Here is a 19,317-nt window from a genome sequence, read left to right as displayed (position 1 = left end):
TCCTTGGTTGTAGACCCTGTTCTCTTGGCTTTCCGAATATCCTATTCCAAGCCTTGAGATCCTTTAGTGTGGAAGCTGCCAGATCCTGTGTGATCCTAATTTTGGTGCTCCTTGATATCTTAATTGTCTCTTTCTGGCTTCTTGTAATTTTTACCCCTTAGCTTGGAAGCTCTGGAATTTGACAATTACTTTCCTGGGGGTTGTCTTTTGAGGATTTAATGTAGAGGGTGGTCTATGGATTCTTTCAATGTCATTTTGCCCTCTTGTTGAAGAACCTCAGAGCAATTTTCTTGTATAATTACTGTAGTATGATGTCAAGGTTTCTGTTTATTTCTAGGCTTTTAGGTAGAGCCATGATTCTTAAATGTCTCTTCTACACCCGTTTTTAAGGTCAGTCATCTTCTCTGAGATATTTTATGTTTCCTTCTTTTTTGTTATTCTTTTGACTTTGCTTTATTAATTCATGTTGTCTTGTGACATCATCAGCTTCTACTTGCCCAATTCTGGACTTTAAAGACTGGTTTTCAGCTATGATCTTTTGATTTTTCTTTTCAGTTCGATCTATCCTACTTTTCATGGCTTCCAGCTTTCACTTCTGGTCTCCAATTTGCTTATCTTTTCATTTGATTTCTTGGCTTCTTTTTCCAAGGGGGAGTTTCTGGCTTTTAAACTGTTATTTTCTTTTTGAACTATTTCCTCTTTTCTTGCCAGGTTTCTTTTTTATTTCTAATTTGATTCATAATCTCAAATTTGAGCTCAAGAGCTAAGGACTAATTTCCTTTTTTTTTTTTTGGAAGGTTTGGATGTGTTTATTTGTTTGTCATCTTCTGGGGGTATCCTCTGTGGTCTGGAACTTTTCTGCATAAAAATTAGGGTCAAGGCATTTTTTTTTGTTTTTGTTTTTTGGTAGTTGTGGATTGTAGTTCTTGGGTGTTGGTGGCCATTGCTTTATTCCTTCTTGATCAGAAGTCTGAGTGAGGAAGGTGGGTGATATTTGTGTTGAGATCCAGAGAGGTTTTTGTATTGAGGCTATTTTTCAAGTTTCCACAGTGTCTGCTGTGTGCAGCTCCTCTCTGCCCAAACTCTGATCCCAATTTCCACATTTCCTTAGCTCCAAGTTTCGCTACTATCACGGGTAAGTCTGTGGTTTCCTCAGCCAGCCCCACCCAGAGAATCTAGAGGTTGCGCTACACTCACTCTGACTGTGGTGTCCTAGGTGGAGTGGGGGTTGGGTGATGAGTTTGTGCTTTGGTGGAAGTAATTTTGCTCCCTTTTAGTGTGGAAATGCCCAAACTCTGCCTACCTTTAATGCTGCACCCTACGGTGGAGCCCCTTTGCTCATCTGATTTTGGTATTATTCTTTTGAGGCACCTTATTTTGGTCGGTGGAGAGGAGAGGAAGAGCCTTGCTTCTACTCTGGGGCCATCTTAAACCTGTAAGTCCCCAACATTTTTTTTTATCATGAGTCCTTTGTGATAGTTTTGGAACATTGTATTGCTGAGAATAGCTAAGTTTTTCACAGTTGTTCATCGTGCAGTATTCCTGTCATAGTATCCAGTGTTCTTTTGGTTCTGCTTACTTCACTTTGCTTCAGTTCATGTAAATCTTTCTAGATTTTTCTGACCTCATTATGCTTGTCATTTCTTCAGTGGTATTCCATTATAATCATATACTATAACTTACTCAGCCATTTCCCAATTAATAACTATCATTACCTCCCATAATTTCATGTCTTTCCACCTCCTCCCCCCAAGAAGAGAGTTGCTTTCTATATTTTTGAACAAAGAGGTCTTTCACCTTTTTTTTTCTCTTTTGAATACAAAATTAGATATTACTAGAAAAGGGTATGGACTGTTTTATAGCCCTTTGGACATAGATAGGGTATGGACTGTTTTATAGCCCTTTGGGCATAGATCTAAATTGCTCTCTTGAATGATTGAATCAGTTCACAACTCCCCCAAAGTGCATTTGTATCTCAACTTTCCCATGTCCCCTTCAAATTTTGTCATTTTCTTTTTCTTTCAAAATAGACAATCTGATAGGTATGGGGTGGTACCTCATCAGAGTTGTTTTAATTTGAATTTATTTAATTAACAGTGATTTAGAGCATTTTTTTGGTATGACCTTAGAGAATTTTAATTACTTTGTATGAAAACTACCTGATCATATCCTTTGGCTATTTATCAGTTGGGGAATGACTTGTGTTCATATATATTTGCCTCATTTCTCTATGTACTAAACTAATTTTTCTGTGTATATTTGATAAATAATGCCTTTATTAGAGAGATTTAGAATTTTTTGCACATCATGATTACTGTGTATTAATCTCAATCATATTTGTCCCTGTTTATTTTCCTATTTCTACTTCCTGCAATTTGTCCTTTCTTTATCTTTCTTTTATCCTCTTCCCCTCCTACTGTTCTTTAGGTTAAATTGCTTTCTATTCCCAATTGTTTGTACATATTCTTCCCTCATTGAGCCATTTCTGAAGAGAGTAAGGCTTACATGCTTGCCTCCCTCCCCTCCCCCATCTTCCTCTCTACTGTAAATGCTCTTTAATAACTCTTTTATGTGTGATAATTTATCCCATTATATTTCTTCCTTTGTCACCCTTTAAATTTATGTACTTAGAGATAATCCCATCATATTCAACTCATACCATTGCTCTTTGACTGTTGTGTATACTTCTTCTAACTGCTCTACTATGACCAAGTTCTTTGGAGTCAGAATCATATCCCCATGTATAGATATCCAAAGTTTAACCACATTGAATGTCTTTGGTTTACCTTTTTATGTTTCTCTTGAGTCTTGTATTTCAGAATCAAATTTTCCATTCACTTCTGTTTTTTTTTCATCCTCTATTTCATTGAATACCCATTTTTTCCCTGAAGGATTATGCTCAGTTTTACTTGGTAAGTGATTATTCTTTGAAGTCTTCACTCTTTTACCCTCTAGAATATCACATTACAGGCTTTTCTGATCCTTTAATATAGAAGCTCCCAAGACTTGTGTTATTCTGATTGTGGCTCCACAATATTTGAATTGTTTCTTTTTGACCGGTTGAAATATTTTCTCCTTCACCTGGGAGTTTGGGGTTTTGGCTATAATGTACCTGGAAGTTATCCTTTTGGGATCTCTTTCAGGAGGTGATTGGTGGATTATTTCAATTATTTCAATTTCTGTTTTTTCCTCTGGTTCTAGAATATCAGGGGAGTTTTCCTTGATAATTTCTTGAAAGAAGATGTCTAAGCTCTTTTTTGATTCTGGCTTTCAGGTAGCCCAATAATTCATATTACAGGTCAGTTGTTCTTCCAATGAGATTTCACATTTTCTTCTATTTTTGTCAATCTTTGGAATTGATTGTTTCTTACTGTCTCATGGAATCATTACTTTCTACTTTCCCAATTCTAATTTTTAAGGTGTGATTTTCTTGGCTGAGCTTCTATACCTCTTTTATCATTTGGCAAGCTCTACTTTGTAAAGAGTTGTCTTTCTCAGTACATTTTGTATATCTTTTTCCATTTGCTCAATTTTGCTTTTTAAGGAGTTCTTCCCCTTGGATCTTTGTGCCCCTTTCACTAATTTGCCTATTCTATTTTTTAAGGTATTAATTTGTTTAGCATTTTTTTGTGCCTCCTTTAGGAACATGTTAATTCTTTTTTCATGATTTTCCTGGACACTCTTTTCTTTTTCCAATTTTTCTTCTATTTCCCTTATTTCATTGTTGAAATCCCTTTTGAGGTCCTGTTAATTTTTGAGGGGCTTGAAAGCAATCCATATTTTTCTTGTGGTCTTTAGATGCAACAATATTGACTTTATCTTTTCCTAATTTTTAGTTTTTCATATCACCAAAATAATTTTCTATATTGAATTTCTTTTTTTTTTGCTTGCTCATTTTCCTGCCTTTTTTTCTTTTAATTAAAAAAAATATTTTGGACTCTGTGATTATGGTGAAGAGTTTCACACTTCAGGTTCTTTATGCAGTTGCCTTCAGAAGTATCTCTGGAGATCTATATGCTTTCAATTCTTCCAAAGTGGCATGATCTAGGTGGAAGCATGTTTAATCCTGTATAGACCTGTGCTCTGGTTTCTGAGTAATCCCAATCACTCTTTTCCCCCTTAGAACTATGACCATGGTGCCCTGTTCCCTTGTGTCCTCAAGCACTGGTGTCTCCTAGTACTCCTCCTTACTCTGAGATTGAGCCCTGGACTGTGACCTAGTACTGGCAATGAAACAAAAGTCTTATACCTAGAGCCAGCAAAGAGACCCCTGTAATCTTCTTCTAAGAAGCTGTCTGCCCCCCCCCCCTTTCCATGTATGGCTAAAAGTTTCAGAAACTTGTTTCAGTTGTGCCCAAAGTAGGTTTCTGTGGTGAAGGCCTATCCTGATGTACTATCCCTCCACCCTACTGCACTAGAATTCCTTATGCCAGTCTTCTTAATTGTTATGGGCTGAAAATTTATTTTGCCTTATCTTTTTGTGGGGTATGGTACTTCAGATTTAATTTTGAAGCATTTATATCATAGTTTTTGGGAGGATAATTTAGTAGAGATGAGATGGGTCCATGTACCTTCTATACCATCCTGGTTCCTGCTCTCATATTTTAGTGGGAGAGTCAAAACATAAATGGCATCAATTGCAAGTCAAATGGAAAGGTTCCTATGGTTCCTAGGGAGTAGAAGCAAAGGAGATGATGGCCTTTCGTCCTTGAAGTAATTTCCCCTGGAAAAATCCTCTCAGTTTTTGATGTTAAACTATTTGACACTGGAAAACTTTGGTGGTAAATGTTTGTTTTCCAGGTCTTCAGAATCTTTGGCTATAGGTTGTATCTCCTTAGTGGTAGTGGTGGGGTTCCTCCACAGGGTAATGACAGAGGAAACTGGGCTGGCACTATAGCCATTCCCAGGGCTCTTGAGTTCAGGGTCCTGGATTTTTCTATTGAAGAGGGCAGGGATAGTGGTCAAGGTGGAAATGGTAGTTTGACTTAGCTGGACCCTGCTGTCAGCTTCTATCTCTTCTTCAGGGTGAACCTGTTTATCAGCTAGATTGGCCTGGCTACCTTCTGTAAAATAACTTGGTCTGTTAAAATTCCTATAGCTGCTAAATAATACTTTATGAGGTTGAAAAGCAGGGGTTGGGAGGAGGTAATAGTTGACTCTGAGGTGTAAAAATAAATTTGCTCCTAGCTGGCTTGCCAAACTGTAAAAATAAATTTGGGAGATATAAAAAATAAAATATTTAGATGGAAAAACTCTTCCAATATAGGTTCAAAACTATTCAACTCTGTTTGACTCGCCAATTAGGTTCAAATTGTTTGGATACTTTTGATACATGTAATCAAAAGTATCCTTGGTGATGAAGTGAAGCTCAAATGTGACTTCCCTTCCGGGCCAGGCACAAGGATACTAAAGAGACTTATTATAAACATAAAATATTTATTGAAATATATAAGGATAAATAAAGAATTTCTAATTCTATGGAATTCTAAATCCACTCAAATAAACTCCCAGGTTCCACAAGGAACCTCTTCTCCTGTATTTCACAGGTTACACTAATCCTCCCTGATTTGACTAGCCCAAATTTATACTATCTAAATAAAAACTACTGCTATTATCTTTATAAACCTTAACTTCACCTTCAAATTATGAAATAGCAAGGGTTAGCTGATTGAGTCTCAACAAGAATCAAGTTAACAGACTCAGACTCAGAGTCCAAACCAAAGACCAAGTTTTTCTTTGGTCTTCTCACTAGTGTTTCCCAAGTTGGGAAAGGAAAACACTGAGCTCCTTCATATCTTTTCCTCAGACAGAGAGAGGCAAAGATGTTACCTCCTCCAGCCCTGAGAGAGTCTCTGAGAGTGTCTCTGCCAACTGCCAGAGACAGTAATTGACATAGAAAAACGGTTATAACTGTCACATAAGAAATTAACATGCTCTCTCAGCTGTGCTTCAAACTCCAGTTCTTTTCTCAAGCAGCCACTTTACTTATCCCTAAACTAATAAAACAATACTTATTTTATATTATCATTCTTATAGAAGAGAGGAAATAGAGAAGACTAGCCTTTGAAAAATGAGATGTTGATGCATTCCTTAGAATGTGAAATAATTAAAAATTTTTCTTCTTGATCTCTGCTGGATTGAAATTATACACCCTACATAAACCTGTATGAAATTGCTTAAGAATGTGGCTAATAGTGATTGCACAAGCTGAATGGAAGTATGGCCTGGAACTTAGCATTTTGAAGCCATAGAATATTTAATTCAGGTTTTGTTCTTTTGGGTTAATTTTTATAACTTGGTCTTAGGCCATTCAGATGAGGGATTTATTAATTTGGGTTGTGGTATCTTAGGCTGGAATCTCTTTTGGTAGATCCACTATTAGGATCTAATTGGGTCCCAGACCAGAGGGGACCCAGGAAGGCAGGCCATATTAGAGGCAGCTGTTATAGAACAGAATCCAAAGAAAATGCCACAAACCAAAGCGTATAAGTTTATCTTCTCTAATAACACTGTTTGATTGTACATACTCAGTTTTACTGGTCTTAGATATAATTAACATATCTTCCTAAAGCAATAAGAGCATGCAGGGAAATCTCAACAACAAAAAAAGACTATATAATTAACTAATTAATCTAAAAGGTGCTCCTAGAAAAGCTGAACAAAAAGGGTGCCAAATGCCACAGTGGGTTAAGAGATAAATGGGGGGGGGGGTTGGGAAGCAAATTGCAAAGAACAAGGAATCATATTTGACAACCATGTAAGGTTTATAGACTTAATATAATATTCATGATATAATTAAGTATTTTTTCAAGGTGATGTATTTCCTTAACTTGAATAGAAATCATTTTTACTTTTTCCTCATATCTTTAGGGCCCTTTATTTAAATCTTTTGGGACTCTGGACAATTGTGTGTACTGCAGTGTTGTGTGGATTGTCAATGTACTCCATATTTCGTGTCTGTGATCCTTTGACAGCAGAGAGAGTTAAAGAACCAAATCAGGTTCAGTATTCCAATTTATAATTCTATTGCCCAAAACCATTCAGTAAGGTACAATATGATGTATTGGGAGATAATGATCAATTGTGAGAAAGTAGGAAAAAATTCCCAAATTTGAAATTTCAGTGGTATATTAATGTTGATTTTAGGGGAAAAGAAAATGATTTTGGATTTACATGAACTGAATAGTTTTATTATTTTTTCTTGTACACAATTTTTATCTTGATTTCATTCTAGTTATATTCAGGAAATAGGCAGTGGAAAAATGAACATTTCTAGCATCCTAGTGTCTGGACATGATGAAGAAATATATCTAGGACATCTTAAAAATAAAGTTGAAATCAATTTTTAGACACCAAGTAAGTTTAAAATCCAATCATCCAACAAATTTAATTAAGGACCTTTTATGTGCATATCCTAGGTATGGAGGATTCAAGTACAAGGAACAAAACAATTCCTGCTCCCCATTAACATGCAATCCAATGGGAACAAGTAGATATATATATATATATATATATGTATATATATATACAGCATAAATATAAAGTGAATAAATAACAAATATATGTTGTTGTTCAGTCACGTCTGACCCTTTGGGGACTCCATTTGTAGTTTTCTCAGCAAAGGTACTGGAGTAGTTTGCCATTTCTACATAATTTACAGATGAGGAAACTGAGGCAAACTGTTAAGTGACTTGCCCAGGGTTCCACACTAAGTGACTGAGGCTGGATTCAGACTCATTTTTTGGTGCTTTAACCACTGAATATTTTGGCTGCCACAACAACAACTACATATATAATAGTTAAATATAAGGTTGTTTGGGAGGAAGGGACAGATGGGGGATCTGGGAAGGCTTAATGTTGAACATGATGCTTGAATTCCACCTTCAAGGAAGAGAAGGGCCCTAAGAGACAGATGTGAGGAGGCAGTGCATTCCAGGCATGGGGGACAGCTAGGAAAAAGGCAGAAGGAGATAGGAGAAAAAATGTCTTGTATGAGGAAAATGAGTTTGGCTGGAAAGCAGAGTGGCAAGATGGGTTGGGGCTAGGTTGTGTAGGACTTTGGCAATAGGGAATCCCTGGAGTTGGTTGAGAAGAGGAGTCACAGTCAGATGTTTGTTTAAGGAAAATCACTTAAACGGCCATATGTAGGAGAGACTAGAATGGGGAGAGGCTTGAGGCAGAGAGAGCAATGAGGAGGCCATGCAGGAATCTGGGCAGGAGGTAATGTGGCCCTGAAGTAGGATGGGAGCTATGCACTTGCAGAGGAGGGCTTCTAAGCCAAGTAGAGGAGGAAGGAGGGAGAGCTGAGAAATCAGGAATATTGAGAAGATTACAGCTCACCCCAGCAGACTAGAAGGATGGTGGTACCTTTGACTGAAATAGGAAGGGAATGGGTTTGGGAAGAAAAGGTTCTGCCTGAGACATGTTGAATTTGGGACTTTGAGGCTCAGAGGACAGGCCATGGCTAGATGGTAGGATGTCCACTCATCTATGTAAAGATGACAAAGCTCTGCAACTGACCTGATCACCAAGTGAGCAGACAGAGCAGAGAGCCTTGAGGAATCTGCCCTCTTTCTCCCTGTTAAGACAAACAGAAGCTTCTTAAGTTGGTAAATTAGTAGAGGAGACTGAGAAAGGGTAGTCAGATAGTAATATTTGCCGCTTTGACTATCTGATATTAAAAAACAATTAATTTTGTCCTTTTATTTTCTAGCTCATCCTATATCTAGCAGTGGATGTTCTAAACGACTATCCTGGACTTCCTGGTCTTTTTGTGGCAGCTATTTATAGTGGAACATTGAGGTAGGAATGGAATTTTGTAGTGTGTGAGGGGAACCTTCAAATATTATGCAGATCAAATTCTGGCAGTTGTTGAGGTTATACAGTCATGTTTGCTAATTTATCCTATTCAATATGACTTTTATAGTTTCAAAACATTTTAAGATTTGATGAGATTTTAGAAATACTCTCCTTATTACTATGTATCACTGGGCATTAGTAGTAGTAGCTCTGATCACTTTTTTCACAAAAACCTCATGAGGTAGGGATTTTAAGCATGTCCATTTTACAGATGGGGAAAACTGAGCCTCAAACAGATTAAGTGACTTGTTCTTGGTTACACTCTGTCAAAGGCAAGACTTAAGGCAGGTTTCTGCACTTTCCCCATTACAGCAACTGGTTCCTTTAATTAAATTCTCTGGGCCACAATTTCGTCTTCTATAGGAGTGGGGTCAGGTCAGATGATCTTTACTTCTGTCCTTCAGTCTAGCCCAGTGCTTCTGGCATTGACAGGCTGGGCTTGGAGATTGAATGGAAATATGGGAGTCCTCAGAGAGGGGACAGTTAAAGGTAAAGGAATGGACAAGATCACCAAGAGGGAGAAACGAGAAGGGAACGGAGAGCCAACATGTGTGAGGGAAAGGAAGGAAAGGGAGAACGCTGGCTGCCTCCCCTCTTGGATTCTGCCTTTGAGGCTCTCCTCTTCACCAGGAGTCAGTTTTGTCTTTTCTAGCCTTTTCTTCCCAGTGTCCCCTGAGCTAATAAAGAAACAAGCCAATGAACACTCCCGCTTGCCCCTGAAATCTCTCTAACCCGAATCCCCCTCATACATTCTTCCATCATTCCAGGCTTCTTGAATGAGCTGCATTCCCTGTCTCCATTCCTTCTGCACCCTGTCACTCAGAGCCCTTCATGATGCTGCTAATATATGGCCCCTGCTCTGTGCCAGGCATGGTGCAGACATGATCTCCTTTGGTCCTCACAGTGACAGCTTGCTGAGCACTTTGCTCACAAGTCTGTATTTTACAGGTAGTATGAGTATCATTTTCTTATTTTATAGATGAGAAAACTACATAATGATAGTCGGAACTCACATCTTTTTGATTCAGGCCTTTATTCTTTTTTCTTTAATTCTTCCCTTCTGTCTTTGTATTAATTCTAAGACAGAAGAGTGACAAGGGCTATGCAATCAGGGTTAAGACTTGCTTAGGGTCACACAGCTAGGAAGTGTCCCAAGTACAGATCTGAACCCAGGTCCTCCCAAATCCAGGCCTAGCTCTCTATCTACTTGCTACCTAGCTGCCCCAGGACCCTACTCTTTCCTAGTGTATTATAATATACTTCCTCTCATTTTTTTTTCAAGCCCTATTATCATATAGAAATTATTCTCCTAAAAACACTCATGACTAATTGCTAAATCTACGAAAAATAGCTGTCAAGTCTTTGTCATCTTAAATATATCAGTAACATTTCACACTCTTTATCCTTATTTCCACAAGGGGTCTCAAAAGTCTTAGTAAAGTTTTAAGCTCTTAAAGTGAAGACGCTTGTATTTCTACTTGATTTCTGTGACACTATACTATCTCCTTACTAAAACTACTTGTCAATGTTATTGTATATCCTCCTTTACCTGTTCCTGGAATATAAACTCCTTGACTAATATTTTTACCTCTGTATCACCAGTTCCTGGCACATCACCAATGCTAAACAAATTGTTGTGACTGGTGCTAGACACTACCGAAGGCTTTGTCCTTATCCATCTTTAAACATTTTTTTCTTTTTCCTTGTTGATTTCATCAAGTTCTGGGTCTCCTGATCTTTTTCCCCCCTAAATTCAATAATCAAATTACAATCTAAGGTACATTTCAAGATAAATGTTTCATTCATCCCATAAAGTCAATATGTCTAAAATTGAATTCATTCCCCCCCAAATCTTCTGATAGAATAATTTCTCACTATATCTTATATAATAATTCAGCCATTGATGGGTATACATTTTCAAACCACTTTTGCTAACATAAAAGTGGAAGGATACATTTTTTTTTGTTACATTCAATACTTTTCCTACTATAACCTCCTTGGTCTAAATACCTGGAATTAGTATCATTATGTCAAAAATCTGTAGAACAGTTTAGTACTTTTTACATCATAGTTCCAAATTATTTTTCAGATTGTTCAGACCAATTCATACATAGCTCTATCGACAGCCTAGTCCCTCTCTTCTCACAATCTCTGTAACATTGACTGTTTCCATCTTTTATCATCTTTTCAATTTGCTAGATATGAAATGAAATCTCATCTGTTTTAATTGCCTTTCTCTTATTTGTGATTTGAAGTATTCTTACTTGTGGTGGTTGTTGAGAATTTGTATTTTTCCTCCTAGAAATTATTTTTTGAAAAGATCATTGGTTTCTGTTATTTGTGTATAGCATATGTTTTTCCTGTGTATCAGGTCTTCACTTAGATGTATTTGCTGTGAAGATTTCCTCATTCAACAGTTTTTATTCTAGTCAATCTGATTTTATTCATAAAAAAGGATTTATGCTTTATTAAATAAAAACAATCCATTTTATCTTTTGCAATACATTGTTTGATTAAGAAATTTCTCCAAAAACAATGTTATTAATGTATCTACTTTTAAAAAAACAAAATGTTACTTTTTTATGTTAGGGTTACATCTCCATTTGGAACTTGTTAACTATATAGTTACATAGTTAACATATAGTCTACTATGTAGATCTAAAACCCATTTTGGCCCAATTGTTTTGCAATTTTCCTAATAGTTCTTGTTGAATAGGAAGTAATTCCTCAAGTGAATTTGATAATTTGTGATATTCTTTTTAAAATTTTGTTCCAGTTATCTCCTCTTTTATATTTTAACCAGTGACCAAATAGTTTTATTTTATTTTATTTTTTTCATTTAGGTCAGTTAGTCATAGCTAACTTTTTGTGATCTCATTTGAGGTTTTCTTGGTCAAGATACTAGAATGGTTTGCTATTTTCCTTCACCAACTCATTTTATAGATGAGGCAAATAGGGATAAGTGACTTCCCCAGTGTCACATAGCTGGTAAGTGTCTGAAGCTAGATTTGAACTCAGGTCCTTCTAATTCCAGCTCTGCATCTATATCCACTGCATCACTTAGCTGCCCTAAATTCAATAATCACTATTTTATACTATACTTTGAATTGTTAGTGCTATTTTCTCTTCATGCCGACTGTCCCCTATTTCTCTCTTGTAACTTCAAATGAATCTTATAATTTTGTTTTGTTCAAGAATATAATCTGTTGTCTGCTTGAATGGCATAACACTACATTTGTAAATTAATTCAGATAGGATTGTCATTTTTATCATTTAGGCACAGCCCAGTGAATATTTGCTTTTGCCACTGGTACCATGCTGGTGTAGGCCCTCAGCCCCTCCCACCTGGATGATTGCTCCTGGTGGATTGGCCTGCCTCAAATACCTCCCCCTTACAATCTCTCTATTCAGCTATCAATGTGGTTTTCCTAAAGTGCAGGTTTCAATCATGTCACTTGAGTGACTCCTTATCACCTTGAGAATCAAATACAAAATCCTCTCCTTGATTCTCACAGTCCTTCATGATCTCTGATCTGGTGATCCTGGTCTCTTGGATATCCCTAGCTTCCTTTCAGTTTTAACTGAATTTCCCCCTCCTACAGGAAGCCTGTTACAACCTTCTTCATTACAGTTCCTTCCCTCTATTTTCTATTTGCCCTGTATATATACCATGTTTTGTATATATATTTGTTTACATATTTCTCTCCACAAGATTGTAAGTTTCTTGAAGGCAGAGACTGTCTTGTGTCTTTCTTGTACCTTTACATTTAGCCCAGGACCTGGCACATAGTTAGACACTTCAAAATGTTGATTTAATGGTTGCTTGACAACAATGGCAGGGTAAATGGATGCAAAAGTATTTGATTGGTAGTGGAATTGTGGAAATGACTGATTCAAAGATCTTATGTTTTCCTTTATCATGTTGTCCTTTATCATGTTGTTGTTGTATAAACGATTCTGGTTTTGGTAACCTCACACGGTGTTCTAAAAATGTTTATTTTCATACTGTGCAAAAATAATCCATTATAACAACATACTATAGTTTGTGTAGTCACTACTTAATTTATAGGTACCTTCCACCCCATTTAATATTCTGTTCTTGTTTTATTTTTCTTTACTTTTCTGAAAGTGAAGATTATTTACTTGTCACTCTTCCTTTCCCTATGTTTCCCTCCTCTGTTTAGCAATATTTTCCTCTTTCCCATTTCTGCCATTTCTTCCTTGCTGAGTTTATTTTTATAACTCAAACTTTTATCATGTATGTAATATGTATATGTATTTTCAATTTTGAAAGTTTGTTCCATCCCCTGCTTCCTCCTTCTACCCCATTCCTTTCATTCTCTCTTTCCATAAAACCATCATATTAGAACCAGTGTACCCTTAGATCCTCTATTTGTCTTATTTAATTTCCTCATTGCCTTTGAAACATTAAAATTCCAGAGACCCTTATTTTTCTTCTATTTGAATGTTAGGAATTCATGAACTAGCCCCTTCTAATTGCCCAATATATTTTTGTTCTGATTTCTCTTTACCTTTATGTACATAAAGTTTCCTAGTTTCTATCTAGCTCTCATCTTTTCCTCATGAATTCTTGCAAAATTTTTATTAGCCCTTCTCATGACAAAGAGGTGACAGATTCAAGATAGAGATTGAGAAATGCAAACCCCCCATATGGCCCATGTGGGAACTTGTTTTGACTATGCATATTCATTTAAAGGGTTGTATTTTTATTTTTTACTTTTTAAATTTGAGAATGGGGTACCAGGGATAGAAAATAAATACTTATTGATTAAGAAAATTAAAGAATCTTCTTTGATTATGAGTCTGTTTTTCTCACTATAAACAGAACTGTGCAGGGTAAGTTATCCTTGAGAACTGTAATGCTATTTCTACTTTAATATATGGTCTTTTAAAAATTTCTTTTCATTTATAGTAAAAACTACTAGGTCTTAATGTGATCCTAACTATGATTCCTTGATACATCAAATCTCCATTTGTGGCTTTTCCCTTGACTTTGAAGTTGTAGATTTTGGCATTTTGGCACTTGGAATTTTGATGCTCCTAGGACTCACTTTAGGGGTTTCTTTTGGAATGTGAGAATTTGAGTCACTTCAGTCTAGCCCAGTGATGGTGAACCTTTTAGAGGAGTGTCAGGCCCCACCCCCACCTCACCTTTAGACCAAATGCTGTGCCTACCCCCCAGAGACCGAGTGCTACACTCCCCAATTTTCCCTCTGAACCCCCCCTTTACCCCAGACAAGGGACAGAAAAAGTGTTCCCATTGGGCCACTGGGAAGGGGGGCAGGTAATGAGAAGTGCCCATGGAGAGGGGGAGGAGAGTGGCCCAAGAGCTCCACTCCCCTCCAGCTCTGCTTCCCTCCAGTTATGTGCTATGCTGTGAGCTCTGCTCCCCTCAAGCCTAGCTCCTCTCCAACCCCACCATGGGAATCACCTTTACCACAGATTCAACAGGCTGCTGTCTGCACTGCCCCCTCATGCAACATGTGAGTAACCTCCCTAATCACCCCTCCCACAAACACCACAGGGGAGGGAGGAAGTGCTTCTACTGACTGCAGGACAGAGGGGTGAGGGAAGTGAGGAATGTCCTCAGGTGCATGGAGAGGGGGAGGAGAACATCTCTGCCCCAAGTCCTTCTGGCTTTCTAGTAAGGAACTGTGGCGGGCAACTCCAGGCATGCCCACAGAGAGGTCTCTGTGTGCCCTTTTTGGCATGTGTGCCATAGGTTTGCCATCACTGGTTTAGCCTGTATAAGAAAGCTAACAAATCCAGCAGAGCCCCCCAGCTGGCTGATAGAACTGATCACAGCAGCAGTTTATTATTATTCAGATCCAGACCTGGGTTAGGAACTGACAGATCTCAGACCAGGTTCAGAGGCAGCAATCAGACTTTGCCCTGAATTAGAGCATTTTAGAAACACTGAAAACTTATAGGTCTCCAGGAAGGCTCAGAGATTCTGGAATAATCTAACAATTCAAGAAATCAATGGAACATCCTAGACCTTCCCTCCAGAAATGTCCAGAGCCCAGCCAGCCCTAACATCAAATCCAGAGTTAGGATAGGATGTAGGCTGAAAGAATGAGCAAGCAAAACAAAACAGATGCCTACAAAACAACACAAAATCTTGCTATAGTAACAGGAATACTTATGATATAGTCAAAAGAAGAGAATGACTCCAAAACATCTATAACCAAAGCTTTAAAGAAAAGCAAAGTTTGAATACAAATTCGCTTGTTATTCTTAGAAGAAAAGGAATGAGTTTTTTAGAAAGTTTTAAAAATGCTTTTTATTAATGAAATGGAAAAGCTAGATGAAAAAATTGGAAAAGAAATGAGAGCTGAAAGCTAAGGAAGACAGAATTTGAAAAGGAATTATCAGCCTGTCACAAGAGCCACACAGCAAACTCTTTGAAAATTAGAATTTCCAAGTAGAAGTCAACAACTTTATGATACAACAGGAAATATCAAAACAAAGTCAGAAGTTTGAAAAAATAGAATAAAATGTAAGGTACCTCATTGTAAAAGCAATTGAAAAATAATTTGAGAAGGAAAAATATAAGAATCATTGATCAAAAAAAAGTCTAGACATCACATTTTAAGAAAACAAGCAGAAATAGAAAGAATCCAATAATCACTTCTTGAAATTCCAATATGAAAACTTTATATAGTAACTATATATACTTATATATGTATATATAATTGATTATTCCTCATTATTCACAAATTTTTTTTGTGATTGCTAAAATTTATTTGTCAATACTTATGGTACTTTCATGATCATTTGAGGACACGTGCAAAGAAACAAAACTCTTTTTTGTCAAGGAACATGATCTGTAAACGCTTAAATTTTCTTAGACTTATAAATGTTGGAAATTTCACCATTGGGAAACTGATTTCCTTGTCACAGATCCCAGCTGAGATTGAACAAGATTTTTCTATTTTTAGCTCTCATATCATAACAAGTCTCTTTTGTAGCATATTTCATGCTCTTTTTCTCATTTTTTGCTTTTTATTGATCATTCTTGGTTTAAAATGTCACTCAAGTGTAGTGTTAGTGCATCCATAAAAAGGAAGGGACTACTTTCCTATCTGTACATGATGCTGCTTGCAAAAGGCTAATGTAAATGTAATGACTAGAGGTTCACAGGAATCTAAGTCTGACTTTTTCCTAGGAAAAGTAGTTCAATGTTCATTAATTCACTGTTCACTGTGACTTTTTAGAACACAAATTCTGTGAATGATAAGAATTGACCTTATACATACAATGTGGCAGCCACCACTATGAAGGAGCAGAGACCTTGGAATATAATATTTCAGAATACAATGGATGTAGGCTTATGGCCAAGAATAAGGTTCCTGGATAAAACTGAATGTAATTCCACGGGGGAGGGGAGGATGGATCTTTAATGAAATATTGGACTTCTAAGCATTCCTGATTGAAAGACCAGATTTGCAAAACTTTAAAGTTTAAACACAAGGAGTTAAAAAGGTAACCATGAATAAGCAACTATAAAAGGGACTAAAGAAGGATAAACTGCCTATATTCTAAAATGGGGAGATGATCCATATGTCCCCTCTGAGCCCTGTCATCATAGATAAATGTAAATGGAGAAAAAGGACTGTGAGTGGTTCTATTGTGTCTTGATGATTTTAAGAGAAGAACAGAAAGAGAGGAAAAAGAGGAATATTATAGAAGGGAAAAGGAAAGGAAAATGAAGCCAAATCTCACATAATCAGGATTAGCAAGTAGACATCTGTGTAAACAAGAAAGAGATGATGGGGAAGTGGCTGACATTTGAATTTCACTCATTTGAACTACTCAAAGGACAAAAGAATACACTTACAGGGTTGAGTAGAAATTTATCTCAATAGGAAAATAGGAGGAAGAGGAGAAAAGAATGGGGAAGAGTGGTAGATTAAGAAGTGGATTAATTCTAAGCAAAATATGCTAAAGATGTACAAATATATTTATACCTCTTTTTGAGGCAGCAAAGACTAAGTAGTTGAGAGGGTGCCTATGAATGCGGAATGGCTGATAATAGTAGTTAACATTTATTTAGTCCATATTATATCCCATGCACTGTAGGAAGTGCTTTGCAAATATTATCTCATTAGATTCTCACAACCATCCTTGAAGGGAGGCATTATTATTACTCCCATTTTGTAGATTGCTCAAGGCAAACAGAGTTCTAAGTGACTTTCCCTAGCTGCATTGCTAGTAACTGTCTGAGCTTAGATTTGAATTCATTTTTCTGACTCCAGGCTCAGTGTTCTAAGTCACATGACACCTAGCTAAACAAATGACAGATAAGGTGAAACATGCCTGGACTATAATAACTGATGAAAAGCATTGCTTCAGAGAAATGTTGGAAGAACTTGAAAGATTCAGAGTGAAGCAAGCAAAATGAGAATCATGTGGGAAAAGACAAATCATTGTAACTGTATGAGGAATTCTGATCAGAGAGGTGCAGGACTTCATCAGGTTTTGTGCTGAACTGGCTTCAGCTGGACTAGACAGATTTTCATTTTTCTTTCATTCTTATTTGGGGCTGAGCTGGGAGAGAGAGAAGGTGGATTTTTGGTGACTGAAATATTTAATATTTAACATTTAAGTATACACACACACATATCTATCTATCTATCTATCTATCTATCTATATATATATATATATATACTTAAATGTTAAAGAAGGTTTGCAGAGAACATTCATCATCTCATTTCATCCTTATCATAGCTCTGTGAGGTCAGTAGTGTTACTACCAGTATTTTTCTTATGAAGAAACTGAGGCTAAGAGAAGTTAAGAGTTACACAGTGAATGTTTGAGGCTAAATTTGAACCAGGGTCTTCCTGATTCCAAGTCTGGTGCTCTACCCAGCCTACTCCACTTGTGAATCACTAATTTAACATTAATAAAGTTTAAACATTTTGTGCTTTCTTTTATAGACATTTGTTGGAATTTCCTTTCTTCTCATGCTCATTAACCATGGGTGTAGCTCAAGGTATGTCTTAGGTCCTCTTCTCTTTTCTCTCTCTGTTCTCCTTGGTTTCTAAATATCATTGGTTTAACCACTGTTTCTTGGCATGTGAGTGATCTGCTGAATAGAGCACTGGATATTGAGTCAGGAAGATGTCAATTCAAATCTGGCCTCAGACAATTATTAGTTGTGGAATCCTGGGCAAGTCATTTGACTTCTGCCAGTTTCCTCATCTGTAAAATGGGAATGAGGATAGCACCTCCCTTCTAGGGATGTTATGAGGATCAAGTGAGATATTTGTAAAGCACCTTGCAAGCATTTAAATGCTACATAAATATCACCACCAGCATGAACACCAATCTCTTTTGCTAGCCTTACTCTTCTCCTGAGCTCTATTCCCATATCATCAATAGCCATTTGAACATTTCAAATGGAATGCCCCATAAGCATCTCAAACTCAACCGTGTACAAAAATCATCTTTCCCTCAGAACTCCTGAACTGTTTTGTTTTCTATCTCAGCACTTAGCTTAGTTCCTGGCACAGGAGCATCCCTTAATAAATGCTGCTTATTTGATTTCATACTGTCATGTACAGATGGTAAAGTGTAGATGTACAGGCCAAGTGCAAATATTTTAAAGAAGACAGTTAAAATTTCCTTATTCAGGTTATTACAAAAATGCTATCTGCAAAAGCTGGAAAGATCTGCATGAACTGATACAAACCAAAATAAGCATAACTGGAAGGACATTATACGCAATAACAGCAATATGTACAATGATTATATCTGTGAAAACTTGGCTACTCTCTGCAATTCAGTGATCTGGGACAATTCTGAAAGACTTATGATGGAGAGCTATCCACCTTCGGAGAAAGAACTGTTGGAGTTGTCCTTCACATCAGTGCCTATTTGGTTTTATTTGGGGGTTTTGGTTCTGTATAAGTGTACTCTTACAGCAATGACCACCATGGAAAAATAACATGGAAAAAAAAACAATGCCATCTGCATTTAAGAGCATCTTTAGGCAGTATCCCAGTATTCCAGCAGATGGAGTCATTAGTAGAGCGTATTAGAGAGGATTCTTTGGGAGTAACTGAGACTGGACACTGGTCATTATCGGGTTATAGGTTGCAGGAGGCTACAGCATTTCAGTAGGGCTCAGAATTGGAAAGAGGACCAATTGATGGCTTTGGTGGATAGTCTATAGGGAATGGATTCCAGTTCAAATGACAGTGAAGTTTGGGGAGCAAGAGGTTGTGTGTGGACCAAGTGAATCTACAGAGCAAAGAGACTCAGGGTTTGGATGTCAAGATACAGAAGCTGGACAGGGGTAGTATGGAGCTGCTGCCCAAGTCAGGATGTTCGGAGGTCCGATTTCATTGGGAAATCATAGGCAGAAACAGGCTTTGAATTCACAGGCAGGTCTCAGTTTTTGGTGCTCACAGAAGAAATGGGACAAGTGGGA

General features: G+C 37.1%; 1 protein-coding gene across 1 annotated transcript in view; it reads left to right on the top strand.

The window, feature by feature from the left end:
- Positions 1 to 19,317, top strand: part of LOC100020542 (sodium-coupled monocarboxylate transporter 1-like) — a 229,483-nt gene that overhangs the window by 107,163 nt on the left and 103,003 nt on the right. The window contains exons 7-8 of the mRNA XM_016425807.2: positions 6,871 to 7,000; positions 8,714 to 8,802. Coding sequence (XP_016281293.2) covers positions 6,871 to 7,000; positions 8,714 to 8,802 — 219 coding nt within the window. The remainder of the gene's footprint in view (positions 1 to 6,870; positions 7,001 to 8,713; positions 8,803 to 19,317) is intronic.

The sequence above is a fragment of the Monodelphis domestica genome, chromosome 5 (assembly GCF_027887165.1).
Source record: "Monodelphis domestica isolate mMonDom1 chromosome 5, mMonDom1.pri, whole genome shotgun sequence".
Taxonomy (NCBI): Eukaryota; Metazoa; Chordata; class Mammalia; order Didelphimorphia; family Didelphidae; genus Monodelphis; species Monodelphis domestica.
This window is presented reverse-complemented; position numbering and strand designations above follow the sequence as displayed.